This window comes from Pelodiscus sinensis, chromosome 26 (assembly GCF_049634645.1).
Source record: "Pelodiscus sinensis isolate JC-2024 chromosome 26, ASM4963464v1, whole genome shotgun sequence".
Classification (NCBI taxonomy): Eukaryota; Metazoa; Chordata; order Testudines; family Trionychidae; genus Pelodiscus; species Pelodiscus sinensis.
In genome coordinates, this window is record NC_134736.1 from 12,862,079 (window position 1) to 12,877,121 (window position 15,043).

Sequence of the window (15,043 nt, forward strand, 5' to 3'; positions counted from 1 at the left end):
TAGGGGGGGAGGAGGGCTGTCCATAGGTGGAGTAGGGGGGGAGGAGGGCTGTCCATAGGTGGAGTGCGGGGGGGGGGCTGTCCATAGGAGGAGTGGGGGGGGAGGGCTGTGCATAGGTGGAGTGCGGGGGGGGGGGGCTGTCCGCAGGAGGAGTAGGGGCGGGGGGGTACGTTCGGGGACGGGCGGGGTGTGCAGGGGCGGGGTCTACGTGAGAGGGGCAGGCGGGGGGGGGGAGAAGTGGGAGCGCAGGGAGGATGGACCTGGGCGAGCGGGCGGGGGACAGGCGGAGGCGGGCCCGGAGGGAGCCGGTGGATGGGGCAGGGGCGGGGAAACGCGCCGGGGGAGGGGGCGGCGGATGACGCGGGGGGCCGGGGAGGGCGCGGCAGGCGGCATGTGACCGGCGGGGCGGGGAGCGGAGCGGGGCTGGCCCGGCGGCCCGGCTCCAGCGGGGCATTTAAATGGCAGCGCCCGCGGGCCCCGCAGCTGAGCTCGCCTGGAGCCGAGCTCGCCCCGCGCCATGAGATCCTCGCTGGCCCCCGGGATCCGCCTCCTGCGGGCTCTGCCGCGGGACAGCTGGTAAGCTCGGGCCGGGGTCTGCCCAGGAGCGAGCAGGGCTGGTCCTGCTGCCGCGGCCTCGCAGCTGGGAGCCGCGGTTCGTGGAGGGCGGTGCGGGGTAGGGCTGGGGGGGGGTGCGGGGTAGGGCTGGCGGGCTGGGCTCGGGGTGCGGGGCTGGGAGGGGTGCGGGGTAGGGCTGGCGGGCTGGGCTCGGGGTGCGGGCTGGGAGGGGTGCGGGGTAGGGCTGGCGGGCTGGGCTCGGGGTGCGGGGCTGGGAGGGGTGCGGGGTAGGGCTGGCGGGCTGGGGGTGCAGGCTGGGAGGGGTGCAGGGTAGGGCTGGCGGGCTGGGGGTGCAGGCTGGGAGGGGTGTGGGGTAGGGCTGGCGGGCTGGGGGTGCAGGCTGGGAGGGGTGCAGGGTAGGGCTGGCGGGCTGGGGGTGCAGGCTGGGAGGGGTGTGGGGTAGGGCTGGCGGGCTGGGGGTGCAGGCTGGGAGGGGTGCGGGGTAGGGCTGGCGGGCTGGGGGTGCAGGCTGGGAGGGGTGCGGGGTAGGGCTGGCGGGCTGGGGGTGCGGGGCTGGGAGGGATGCGGGGTAGGGCTGGCGGGCTGGGGGTGCGGGGCTGGGAGGGATGCGGGGTAGGGCTGGCGGGCTGGGCTCGGGGTGCGGGCTGGGAGGGGTGCGGGGTAGGGCTGGCGGGCTGGGGGTGCGGGGCTGGGAGGGGTGCGGGGTAGGGCTGGCGGGCTGGGCTCGGGGTGCGGGCTGGGAGGGGTGCAGGGTAGGGCTGGCGGGCTGGGGGTGCGGGGCTGGGAGGGGTGCGGGGTAGGGCTGGCGGGCTGGGCTCGGGGTGCGGGCTGGGAGGGGTGCAGGGTAGGGCTGGCGGGCTGGGGGTGCGGGGCTGGGAGGGGTGCGGGGTAGGGCTGGCGGGCTGGGCTCGGGGTGCGGGCTGGGAGGGGTGCAGGGTAGGGCTGGCGGGCTGGGGGTGCGGGGCTGGGAGGGGTGCGGGGTAGGGCTGGCGAGCTGGGCTCGGGGTGCGGGGCTGGGAGGGGTGCGGGGTAGGGCTGGCGGGCTGGGCTCGGGGTGCAGGCTGGGAGGGGTGCGGGGTAGGGCTGCTGGGCTGGGGGTGCGGGGCAGGGGTAGCGTTGGCGGGCTTGGGTGCATGGCTGAGCTGCTGCTCCGGACTGTGAGGTTTTGTTGGCAGGGGTGTGGGTGGACACGCACCTCCAGCTCCAGAGTTTAGCGCATCTGCCCCAGAGTCCAGGCCTAGCTTAGCGACATCTGGCCTTTCTCGCTGACATGTAATAGAGATGTAGCCGTGTTAGTCTGGTCTTGCTGAAACGTGACACTCACCCAGATCCTTCTGGGCAGAAAGTGCAGTAGCTGGTGTATTTATCATGTGTGGACCTTTTCCTCCTGCATGGCTGTACGGTACCTCCTGGTCTCATGCTGAGCCATGCATTTCCCTGGGTCTGCAGCAGCTGATGCTGGAAGTTGCTGGACAGCTTGTTGGTGCATCTCTGTGGACCAATGTGAAGTGTATTTAGGGCGTATCTACACTCAGGTGAGTTAATCCAAATTAACACAGGCCAGGGTACACTAAAAAATTAGGGTGACGCAGTGACGTCCACACCCTGGGTGATGTAGCTATTACCACCCTAATCCTCCATATAAACAGTACTAGGTCAGTGGACGAATTTGTCCATCAACCTAGCTGCCACCTCCCGTGGCGGTAGATTACCTACTGTAGTCCTCCTGTCGGCATAGGTGGAAGTGCAACTGTGCGGCTGTCATGTTTTTTAGTGTTGATCTAGCCGATAACTGGATTTGAAGTGGCTTAGTTACACTGCATTAAAACGTGGACAGAATTGATTGTCATGGTCCGCGTTTTAATTAATTTGGATTAACTTTTCTGAGGTTGGCTCTACGCTATAGACCCCCATCAGGATAGCTGTGTGTGTGTGTGTGTGTGTGTGTGTGTGTGTGTGTGTGTGTGTGTGTGTGTGTGTGTGTGTGTGTGTGTGTGTGGATAGCTCTGTGTGTGTGTGTGTGTGTGTGTGTAAAACAAATGAGGGAGCTCTCTCCCACCGGCATAGAGTGAGCATCTTTGTGGAAGCGCTACAGGGCACAGACTGTAGACTTGCCCCGAGTGTCACTGTGTAGTTAGTCCTTATGTGGATTATGGAAACTCCAAGATAAGGCTGGTAGCCAGCAGAAATTCTTAAGGTTATTTTCGTGGCTCTTTAAAGTCTGGAAATCCCGTGAAAATGTATGTCAAGTAGCCCTTTTCACAAAAGGCTTGCTTTGCTCAACTTCAGAGGTGTGCGTCTACAGCAGACCCTTAAACAGGGTTCAGTATGTTGTACATAGGCCCTTTTTACTCACTTCCCATTTAATCCAAGGCTCACAGTTTATTGACTGATTAATTAATAAATCCTGCAGCATTCCCATGAAATAGCATTATTAGGCTCATTTTTACAAATGGGGAAACTAGGGCACAAATAGCAAGGGACTTGGCAGTTTCCTATTAGTGGTGAAGCTGAGCTTAGAAACCATCAGCCTCCGTTTTCTCGCCTTTGCTGGGAATAACTTCCCAGCTTGCTGTCCGTCCCCGTATGTCTGTCTTCCAGGGCTGTGTCTAGACTGGCCAGTTTTTCCGGAAAACTGTAGCTGTCTACACTGGCCGCTTGAATTTCCGCAAAAGCACTGACGATCTCATGTAAGATTGTCAGTGTTCTTACGGAAATACTATGCTGCTCCCATTCGGGCAAAAGTCCAGTGTAGACAGCCCAGATTTGTTTTCCGCAAAAAAGCCCCGATTGCGAAAATGGCGACCGGGGCTTTTTCGGAAAAGCGCGTCTAGATTGGCACAGCTGCTTTTCCACAAAAAGTGCTTTTGCCGAAAAGCGTCCATGCCAATCTAGATGCTCTGTTCCGAAAATGCTTTCACGCCAGTCTAGACATAGCCCAGATGTTACTCTGCCCGTCGAGACAAAACAGCAAACTTTGGGGAGTTTGTCAGGGTGGTTTGCTGCGGACACCCTGTTTCGCTTTAGAAGTATTTCACTGACTCTAGACAGTTGGCTTGCAAGTGACATGAGTATCCATGGCCCTCTTGTGACACTTCCCATAGTGCTACATTGTATCCCTGCAGTTCCTGACAGTGCTTGGTAAGGGGCTTTTGTAATGCACGACAAGCTTGTACAGTGTCAGGATTGAAGACCAACTGCACCTGTCCGACCTGTGTCGGCCAAGTTCCGAGTGAAGCGGTCTGGCTCTTGCAGTGGTGGAAAGACGAATGCAGCGCCTCCAGCGGTTCCCTCCCTAGCCCAGCCTCCCATCTTGCTACAAGAAAGCCCCCGCCCCAGTGCAGTGCTGTATGGGAAGGTGCTGGCCCTGTGTCTGGGGGCTGCCTGGCCAGTCTGCTGACTTGCATGCCAGTCCCTGCAGGCTTCTCCGGCTGGGTAGGGGGCTTCTGCCTGCCCTGCTCTGGAAATACAGCGATTGGGGATACAGGGGTAGAAATGGGGGTCTGCAATTCCACAGTCTTTCTTGGATGTGGACCGGTCGGTGCGGCCCATGAAGCCTGGTAAGGCTGCTGCCTCTCCAAGCAGCACAGGGGTGGCAGTGCAGCTCCCACTGGGCTCAGTGCAGCTAAGCCCTCCGCCCTGCCGGCAGACTGGGCTGCCCTCGGGTGGGCGTGACCTCTGCGTTGTGAGGGCTGGAATCCTTTCAGTTCCTATTGCAGCTGCGAACATAACTACTGAGTCATCACTCCCGGGACGAGGCTTGTGCCTCTCCGACATATCAAAGAGTGTCACATGACCGACCCGCGCTCGCTGAAGAAGCATGGAAAGGATTCCTTCTGTCTGTCGGGGACCAAGGAGCCCCTCCTCCAGGAAAGAAGCGTTCTTTTTAAAGCACCCTGGTCTTGCTCTGCTTCGGTTTAGAGCTTCTTCTGGCAATCCTGCCAGCTACCTCACCTCACCCCACCTGACCTGACCTTGCATAACTTCTTGCTGCAGTTAAAGTTAAGACACTTTACTGTCCCTCTGAAAAGCACAGATCGGTCACACTTGTTCTAGCACTTGGATTCTGTCCTACCTCTACAGGACATAGTTGCATGATGTGTTAATGGCTCAGTGCATAGGTAGAAGCTAGAGAGTTTTCACCTTTGCCTCACCCTAGCAAACATCTGATCGTACGGTGGTGGGCTGGTTGTCTGTGCATGATGAGTTGGTTGAACCCTTCTGGCACTGGGACCCGATACTGAATACTGTAGCTGGTCGCCTGGGTGACATCTTTTGGCAAATAGTGAATTAGCAGAAAAGCACTTTTGAGGGCACCCCAACTATTTGCTGATTTTCTCCCCCCCCCCCATCCAAAAACTATTAGCTGAATTCAACTCAAATTCACAGTGTCAGGCTGCTTTATTTTGACCTTGAAATGAAGGGTTTCAATAGTCCATTTCAAAATGTTGTTTGGTTTTGGATTTTAATTGCGGCAGCCAAACCAGAATATCAGTTAGTCATTCAGTTCTACTTACTGGGCCTGCTGCTGCTACAGGTTGAACCTCTCTATTCTGGCATCCTCAGGACCTGGCTGGTGCCAAACCAGAGTCTTTGCCAAACCCCAGGAGGTTACCTGGGGAGCAGCGTTTGCACCACTTAATTCGTGCTTTTCTGGGACTCTCTGGAAATGTCCTATTGGCCTTTAAACTGCAAAGATGTAGGAAGCAAGGCCACATGTCCGTGTTTGACCCTGGTGTGACTGCCCAGGTCTAGAGACAGTTCGTGATGGAGGTGGATAAAGTGGGGAGGGTTCCAAGAAGCGAATGATACGCGGACTAGAAAACCTCCCTTGCCGCGGTAACCTAAATAGCGTGAGCTCCTCCAGCCTGACAAAGAGAAGGCTGATGGGGGATTTGATCACTGTCTGTAAGTTGGAGATGAGAAACAAATCCTGCTGGTAAAGGGCTCTTCAGCCTAGCTGAGACTGTTCTGATGGGATCCAGTGGCTGGAAGCAGAAGCTAGAAACGTTTGGACTGGAAATCGGGCAGATTTCTCACACGGAGGGAGGTGAAGTGGTTGCAGGGGGTTACAAAGTGCTGTGCTGGACACTGCGATGTAAGAATCCAGCCTGGGTTAGAGATGTAAATATTGTTTGATCAATAGAGTTAGCTGGTTAATCTCCTATCACTGGTACTCGTTGGTGGACACAGGGCCGCTAGGATGGGGGGTGTTACTGGGCATTGGGGGTGGGGACAGTGCCCAGAGCTGCGGCAGCACAGCATGGTTGGGTCCTGTGGGGCCACTGTCACACTGGGTCTAGAGTTCTGCCTGCCCCTCTGCGGCTGTCATGGCAGAGCTGGGGGTGCTGCAGTGCAGCCGGGCCAGGGTCCCTCTGACTTGGCTGTTTCCGACGGCCAGCCAATGGGGCTGGCAGTTTGGTTAATCGGTTGCCCAGGATGCGTTGCGGTAACCAGGTAACCTTTTACATCCCTAGCCTGGGTGCGGTTTCCTGATCTGCCCTCGGTCTAGAGGAATTCCAGTTGGAAGTTCTACGGCCTGTGCTAAGCGGCTCACCTGGACCATCACGGTGGTCCTTTATGGCCATGCAGTCACGGGATCCTCTCACCTGTGCTGGGTTTCAGTCCAGTGTCCATTTGATTTTTCTGCATGTGGGGCAGGGGGCTGGCTGGCCCTGCAGCTGGGCGGAGTGCAGCCTGTGCGGGCCCAGCCAGCCTGCGTGGGAAGAAAAGGCAGCAGAAGCTGAGACGCACCCCTCGTTCAGTGAGCATGGCTGGGGTACGCGGCGGGACCAGCGCTCACTCTCTCTGGCTGCAGGTTTGACGTTCCCCGTGCGGCGTGTCGGGCAGGTGGCCGGGCTGCGTCGGCGACGAGCGTGTCGGTCCCTCGAATGCGTCTGCAGTGCTGCCGAGCGCGTTCCCGTGCAGGGTCTGTGGGCTTCTTGCACGTGCAGAAGAGTGGACGCCGGGAACAGTTTGCATGATACTGGCTTAGCAGGCTTGTGTGGCTAGATGGGCAAACAGCGTCGGGTGGCGTGAATGGCTGAACTGGCCCTTCAGGAAATGGGGCGGGGGGCGATGAGGAAGCAAAATTTGCAAATAGAACAAGCTCGTTTAGATTCGTCTGTTCCAAAGAGAACTGGGGGAACATAGGGGCACCGAACTGACCCTGAGAGAGGCAGAGTGATGCATTAGGAAGGGAAAATTAAACTATTTGACACCTTGGCTTATGTAGCTGTATCGACTCAGGAGACGGCCGTGGCTGGCATTTAGGACAGCTGAAAGAGACTTGCGCTCAGTGGAAAACCCCAGTCGATAAAGCAAACAGGATCTTAGGCCGCCTGCGGATTAGGCTGGAGAATAACACCCCAAGCGTTGCAACGCCCTCCGCTCCAGCAGGGGTGGGCACCATCTGGGTATTGATTGCCGCACTGGTCACTTCAGCTCAGAGCTGGTGTTTGCTAACTCGCTACCGAGCTCAGCTGGTGTTTGCACCCTGCTCTCGGGTCTCCTTCACTTGCGAACCTGGCTCCTCAGCCGGAGAGATGGGGGGGTGTTCGTCTTAAGCCTCTTGGTTCCAGTTCCCTCTTTCCCTGAAAATACAGCGCCCGCCCGTCCTGTGTCTGACTGCATCAGGCTTTTCGCTTGATTTGACTGGCCTGAGCGCGCAGGCCTGCAGTTCCTGCTCTGATCTTTCAGCCCTCGCTCTTTTTCCTCCAGAACGGCTGAATTCAGAGGCAGCAAGTTCCAGGAAGGGAGGCTCCACTAGAGATGCCTTGTCTTCTCCTCAGCCCCTCCCCCAACGTCCCTGCTTTCTCTCTGCAGGACTCGGTCTTCCGCCTTTCAGTCCATTCTCTAAGCAGAAGTGAAACCCGCAGGAGGCAGGAACAGCCCAGCTCGGAAGATGAGCTCCCAGGGGAAGGAAGCCAAAGGCTCCAGGGGGTCCCCAGCCAGGCTGAGCTGTGGACACTCGCACACTAGTCACAGCTGTAGCTGATCGTGCGCAGCCCTCGGCATGGTCTTAACCCTTCATAGAGCCTCGTGAATGTGCCGTCCCGCAGCCCCGACCCTGGCTGGTCAGCGCGGGGAAGCACGTCCGGTGCCTGGCTGCCACGTGGCACCACTTTGGGAGCTCGCGCGCATCTTCCTGACTTGCTCCCTGGCTCTTCTCCAGCAGAACCGAGCGGAGGGGCTGGCTCGGGATGGCTCCTGCTGCCGAGACAGGTCCCCCAAGGTGCCATGGAGCACGAGGTCCCTGCCGCATGGCGGCCCAGCCTGGGGGCTGAGGTCGCGACGGTGTTTGCTCCCAGCTCACCTGCCTAGGGAGCCCCTTGCCGGTTACTCCTCGCCCACTGCGCTGCCTATGTCACGTGCCTTGCGAAATCAGCCCGATGGGTTTCCACCTCTGGTCATTCTGACCCCTGGGAGCAAAGGCAGCTGCCGACTCCACAGCTGCGCCTGCTTCTGGCTTGAAGGGCAGAAGATTCCCCTGGGTGTGTCCGTTTCCGCTCTGCCCACGGGTGGTGCTGCCCCCCCTTTGGGCGAGACGTCCCCGGGCCCGGTCTGTCGCTGAACAGGCGGAGATGGGAGCCGGCAGTCAGAGGGACCGAGGTGGCTCGCTAGCCAGGGCATCGCCTCGGGCAGGGATTAACACGATCCCTCGGAGCCCCGAGGCCCCGCCACGCTCCCTCCTGCCACATCAGAACCCTCCTCTCCAGGGCTGGGTTCCCAGCGTGCTGCGTGGGGCACAGATGCTGAAGCGGAGCAAAGAGGGTGTCAGGGCGGGCGCGAGCCCTGAGCTGCGTGGCGCTGCCGTAGCGGCTGAGTGACTCGAGCGGGGCTCCGTTTCCTCTGCCTCCCGCCCCCACGTAAAGCCCGGCCCCTTGGCCATGCTGAGCCCTGCAAATCCCACCAAAGTCCATGGGAGCCGCTGGTGCTCGGTGCCTTGGAAAACTGACCTGCCTGCATGGCGATGCTGCCTCTCCTTCGGCTCGAGAGCAGCGCTGGGGGTCTGCCCTTTCTCCGCTGGCAGGGGCAGCAGCTCCTCCGGCTGCTGGACCACCCCAAACTCCCCCAGCCCTTTCTCCTGTGGGGCTGCTGCTGGGCAGAGGGAGCCAGAGAAGAGGCAGCTGTGAAGGGCTGGGAGCGGTAGGGGCAGTGTCTTTCCGTACGTCGTTCTGGCTATAAAGAGCTGGTACGGGGTTCAAAAAGGGCTAGATAGATTCGTGGAGGCTGGGTCCATCAATACCTGTTAGCCAGGATGGGTAGGGATGGTGTCCCTGGCTTCTGTGTGTCTGAGGCGGATGACGGGACGGATCACGTGAGGATTCCCTGTTGCGTTCTCTCCCTCTGGCATTGGCCACTGTGGGCAGACAGGACACTAGGCTGGAGGGACCATTGGTCTGGCTGCTCTTACGTTCAGCCTACCAGACTTGCCCTTTCTTGCTGGTATGGAGCACGGGGCTGTGTGCTGGCTTACTGGGTACTTGTACCCCTCTTCCCAGACCTGCATGTGGACCACGGCTTCATTCAGTAACAGCAGCATCGCCCCTAAGGCAGCCGGAGACCTGCTTGTCTGCTCGCTTCTTGATCTTGTGCACTCTCCAGTGCATTCAAGGTTCTGAAAAACCAGACTCTTCCTCGGGGAACAAATGCCAGGGCGGCGGAGGTGGCTTGTTTTGGATCTTTGCTGTTTTTCTTTTTCTGAATGATTCATAGGCACAGAACAGGCCTGGCTAGAAACACTCACTGCAATGTGTGAATGGAAACTATTCGTCAGTGACAAGGGATGTGATGAGGCTAGTCAGGCGGTTGCGCTCCTCCGGCCCTTTCATTGGTTTTTTCAGTCTTCAAGTTGTTTAATGCACTAATGGTGGCTTCTCCTCCTGCCTGGAGTAAACGTGACAGCGCTGGGCATTGCTCAGTCTGAAGGGCTGACTCGCCGGCCTGAGGCGGAAGGCACCGCGCCAAGCACATGAATGGCCCAAAATGACCAAATTCTTGTGAATGAAGCGATTTCCCCCCTTCTCGGGGTGGGCGGGAAGGACTCCTGCTCCTCTCCGAGCAGAGACCGACTGGGTCATGGAATGAGACCTCGTCCAGTGCTGTGGAAGAGCAGAAAACGGAGTCAGGCGATGCTGCAGGTGGTGTGTTTGGCATGGCATCCTTTGGCTATTTATGTCGTTCAGGTTCAGTGAATTCCCCTTCCCTCTGTGCAGAGCTGGTGTCTGGGCACGGGCCGGCCTGCCTGAGGCTACGTCTAGACTACAGAGTTTTTTGGTATCCCGAGAAAACTCCGCCACGTCCAGGGAACGCGTCTGCTCTGCCAACAAAAAAGTCGGAAGAGCAGACACGCTTTTTCGGGAGCCTTGCTTCCTCATTCCACAAGGAAGAAGGACTCTTCCGAAAGAGGAGGTTTTTCCAAAATTTGTGTAGACGGGCCAAATTTTGGAAAAGCCTCTTCTGACAAAACTATCGGCAAAAGGTCTGCACGTTCCCTTTCCCGATAGAACCTTGTAGTCTAGACGCAGCCCGAGTGTGATCTCTGAGTTGGGGCTGATTTTTGAGCATCCTTCTTGCATCGCGCTGACCTGCTGGGTCCGGGGAGCGGGAGAGTCTCTGACTCGCTTCTTCCCTGTCTCGCCGCAGACTGCGCAGGAGGGCTCGAGTGGAACTTGGTCACGGGCGGCTGCGACTCCGCTGCTTTGCCCCGTGACACTGGACACACTTAGTCAGCGGGTCCGTTGCTCTATCTAGGGGAAACACTGACCAGAAATCTGCCCATTGCAGTGGAATCTGCTCTGGATAAACCGCTGACCCAGGCACCAGGGTCCTTGCAGCAAAACCTGGGATTCGCTTGCAGACCTTGGCTGTCTTTACACACGTCTTCGAGTAGCTCCCTGCATTGCTAATCTGTGCTCCCTGCTAGTTTGGGGGTGTGTGTGTGGGGGAGGGGGGTGGGGTGCTCACTACAAGAATTTGGTAAATTAAGGGCCACACTTTCCTCGGATACTAAGGGAGGGGGTGCGGAGCTGAGCTGGAGATCGGCTGCAGTAGTGGATTCTGACTTGGGGAGGGGGGGCAGGTCTGGGAAGGAGTTGAGACTGGGGCAGGGGTGTGGAGGGTTTGGGTGCAGGAGGAAACTGTGACTTGAGGCAGGGGCTGAGGTGTGGGAGGAAAGGGGGTACCAGATACAGGCTCTGCTTGGGAAGTGCTTACTCTAGGCAACTCCCAGCCAGCAGCCCAGCAGGATCCTCAGGCAGGCTCCCTGCCTGCCATGTCCCAACATGCTGCTCAAAGTGGGGCCAGAATGCGCATCTCTGCACGGAGTGTGCCATGGGACAAGGGGGGCTCTGAGCTGCCTGGGCCTGCACACATGGCCCAGGTAGCTCCCATTGGCTGGAAACCAGCCAATGGGAGTTGCAAGGATTGTACTGGGGGAGGGGCCAGTGTGTGAAGATCCACCCCCCAAGGGGCGCACTGCACAGAGGTGCGCTTGCTGGCCCCAGCAGCTGGCCGTTGTGAGCGTGGTGGTGCTGCGGGAGGCAGGGAGCCTGCCCCAAGGTCCCGCTGGGCCAGAGGATCGTGGTGGACTGGGTCAGAATGCGTGGCAGGCCGGATCCGGCCTGCAGCCTGAATCTAGCCTGTCCCTGAACTAACTCCTGTTCTGGGTCCAGTAGCTATGGCTGAGCAAAGCACGTCTTAGACACAGTCCACGTGATTGACTAAAGCCAGCCAGTGGGGGGATCAACCCAGCCCCATGGTCGGCCATTGTAGCCGTTCTGCTGTTCTTGGCCGGAGGGAGGGTTCCTCCATCTGCTTTGTAACTCCTCTAGCAGGGTGACGTGGCTGCCAGGCGCTCCCCACAGAAGTCACGAGCTGCTTTATTTAGGCACGTGCTGAAACACTGAAGTTTACAGCGGAGGCAGAGGAGCTGGCGTGTTGCTGGTGGTCAGTGGTAGCTATTCTCTGAGGCTGTGTCTACACTGGCATGAATTTCTGGAAATGCTTAAAATGGAATACTATTCCGTTTTCAGTTTTTCCGGAAAAGGAGCGTCTACATTGGCAGGCTGCTTGTCCGGAAAAGCCCTTTTTCCGGAAAAGTGTCTGTGGCCAACGTAGACGCGCTTTTCTGGAAAAGAGCCCCGATTGCCATTTTTGCGATCGGGGCTTTTTTCCGGAAAAGACTACTGGGCTGTCTACACTGGCCCTTTTCCGGAACAGTGTTTCGGAATAAGGACTTATGCCCGAGCGGGAGCAGAACAGTTTTTCTGGAATAGCGGCTGATTTTGTACAGTAGAGCGTCGTTGCTTTTCCGGAAATTCAAGGGCCAGTGTAGACAGCTCGCAGCTTATTCCGGAAAAGCGGCTGATTTTCCGGAATAAGTGGCCCAGTGTAGACACAGCCTGAGTGCTGTCCAAGTGCAGTAGGTGTGGAAGGGGCAGCCTGGCCTATATATGTGGAAGGGGCCTATACTGGCCTATATCTGTGGAAGGGGCAGCCTGGCCATGTACCGGCTGTGCCAGTTGTGCTTTTCCATCTGTAATTCCCGTGACCGCCCTGCCATGGCACGTCCAGGAACGGCTCCGTCCTCTCGCATTTGAAACGCTCGGAGCCCCTCCCAGCACGGTGCTCCAAGCCCTGCCCAAAACGGGCCTGGAAGTCGCTGAGTATCTCACACGCTTGGCCCCGCTTCCCGCAGCGTCTCTCGTTTTAAGGCCCTTGGGAGAGCTGCTCCGTGTACGTTGGCTCCTGTTAAATTGCAGTTTGTCTCGGGCTTTTCCTATCACCCCACGGGGAAATGCGCGTGGCCGTTAACTAGCAGAACAAGTGGCCGTTGCCCGCGGGGCAGGGTGGGGCATGGTGTGGGGAGAACCTCGGCCTCTCTCACCTGCCAAGAGGCAGCAACACGCCTGACTTCAGCGTGGTTTCCCTGTCTCTGGTGTTGAGATCTGCGACTGTAGAAATGACCTTCTGGTAAAGGTGGAAACATCCTGCCAAAATTAACTAGTTCCCTAAATGTCTGTGCTTGGTCATAGACCACACAGGCCAGCAGGTGACCTGTCTAGCGTGAGTCGTCGTGCACCAGAGAGCTCACGGAATCTGTGACAAGCCGCGTTTTCCATGGGAGTGTTTTACACCAGCGAGATGTACGCAGCGTGGAGGAAAGGGAAGAACTGCCGACATCCCACAGCCCTCGGGCCCGGCCCCACTGCCCTTTGGCTAGAGGGGATGGAGCCATGAGCCATTGGGAATGTGGAAAGTGCAGCTCTTCCAGAGGGCTAGAACGGGGTGAGCGCGGGGATCCCGTCGGCGATGGTAAAGGGACGTACTATGGAGCCTAGGGAGGGTTAGACTCCGCTGTTAGCTAGCGGAGGGTGAATTGAGGGGGCTCGCTGCCTGCACTGGGATTTTGAACAGCGCTGGAGTAGATCTTGCCCCTGCCCCGGGGGGAGTTCTGTGTGCGGATCCAAGGGTCTGGAAAAGCTCCTGCCTGCTGGATGGCACGTGCTGCCCAGTAGTTCCCCGGGGCAAGGTGCAGCCCGCTCGCTTGGGGCTTGTAAAACTAGGCCGAGGCCCGGGCACATGGACACGCCCCAGGGCAGGAGCAGATGGACCAGCAGGTCTTCGTCTCGGACTCCCGGGTGTGCGGCTCCGCTAAGAAACACCTGCCGGGGGAGCGGCGCTGGCTCCTGCTCTAGACGGCGCCCGTGGAGTTTCCGGAGTGGGCCACCAGGGTGCTCCTGGGAACGGAGAGCCTGCACGAGCGTCACTCATTGAGCCTAGCAAGCCGCAGGCTGAGCAGGGCCCTGGGGAGGAGCCGGGGCTCCACGGGGGAGACAGCGGGGATAAGGGCTCCGTTGAGCTGGAAACGAGACGCAGGTTTTAGCCACTTCGGGAACAGGCTCCCAACGCCGGTCGCTCTGCACGTCACGTTGCACTAAGGCCTCAGCCTCTACCTGGTCATGTTGGCTTTAGACGGCCCCAGTTGGCCTGCCGTTCGGTGGGGTACACCCTGCCCGTGGCCCCGCGGGGCCTGCAGTCTACCCAGGTGCGGAGGCGAGCTCTGGCCAACAGCAAACCTCTTCTCTCGCCCAATATAAGCCCGTCCCTCCCCCACCTGGCCGCTATGATCCAGGGCCAGCACCGCTACCCGCCCACTGCAGCAGCACCCGCAAAGGGCCGAGGTTCCCTCCCCACCTGGCTGGGCCTCTGGGTGCTTCTCTGGCACGTCTCCCTGCCCATTGACTTGTCCCCCTGGACCTACCGTTCCACCTTTGCCACCCGTGTCCTAGCAAGCGCGGCATCCGGGCCCGTCCTGTCCCTCGGGCTAGCACAGTCCCCCTGCAGAGCCAAAGCCGGCTCCAACTGCCAGCCCTGCAAATGCAGCCTGGCCTGCGGGAGCCGGGGGGCTGACCGCGTTGGGCGTTTGCTGCAATCACAGCTCCGCAGGCCGAGCGCCGCCTCCGACTCCTGGGCAACGCCCGGGGCTTGCTGGATGGGACACTGGAACTCCAGGAACAGCTGTGATGCACGCGATCCCCTCCCCCGCCTGGCTCTGCGGTCGGCAGTACAAAGCCACACGCTGTATCACTGTCCCCCGTCGGGGTTGATTGTGATGCACCCGGGGGGCCGACCCCTTAGAGCAGACAGCGCCGTTTGACAGCCGGCCGTTCCATGGGAAACGCCGTGAGTTGGGCAAAGCACCGTTGGGCGCAGTCTGAGTTCCTTCCACTGGATCCCCATATTCTCCCCTCCCCCCTTAGGGAGCCTTCTGCGTCCTGTCTGGCAGCGGGGTCCCCAGACCGAGCTGTCCCCGTCCCGGGGCAGCGTGATCACGCCCCTTACGACAACCCTTCCCCTCCAGCCCTGCTGGAGCCAGCACAGTGGAATGGGATGCGCCTTGTAGCCGCTCCGCCCCAGCCAAGTCACGGGGGCCAGCCGGGGCTGTCCGACCCACAATGACAGCAGCAGTTGGCTCTGGCCATTGTACCTGGGGCCCAGCAGAGATGCTGGAGTCTGATCTCTCCTGGGTGCTGACCAGCCTCCTGCTTCCCCCGGAAGCTTTAGTTCCCTTGTTCCAGCCCCTCTGCCGCTGGCGCAGAATGGCCGTACCGTCCTGGAGTGCTCTGCCAGCCCCATTGGGCAGGGCCCCCGGGCGATCTTAGGCCTGTGGTTCGGCCGGCTGCTCGTCCGGGTCCCGTCTGGCCTTCACAGCGACAGTCGTGCACTTCCACTTGCCAGTCTGTGCCCTTCGTGTTTGCCTGGCGAGGGCGTAACGGCGCCTTTGCACCTCTCGCCACGTCCTTCACTTGCTGCTTAAGCCGGGCCGGCGTGTCTGTGGTCTCTAATGCGGCTGCACGTTTTCAGTGGAGCCTCTGTGACGGGGCCTTGGAGACGTTCCCAGGCGGCCTGCAGGGATTTCCCTTCTGACACTAACCCCGTTTTGGTGTTCGCGGCCCTCCCT

General features: G+C 59.4%; 1 protein-coding gene across 2 annotated transcripts in view; it reads left to right on the top strand.

Moving 5' to 3' along the window:
* Window positions 1-370: 370 nt before the first annotated feature.
* The window catches only part of SLC37A2 (solute carrier family 37 member 2), a 37,626-nt gene continuing 22,953 nt past the window's right edge, over window positions 371-15,043 (top strand). The window contains exon 1 of one of the 2 annotated variants that reach the window (XM_075909295.1): window positions 371-576. In XM_075909295.1, coding sequence (XP_075765410.1) covers window positions 518-576 — 59 coding nt within the window. In that variant the 5' untranslated portion in view covers window positions 371-517. The remainder of the gene's footprint in view (window positions 577-15,043) is intronic. The other variant, XM_075909297.1, reaches the window with a different exon arrangement.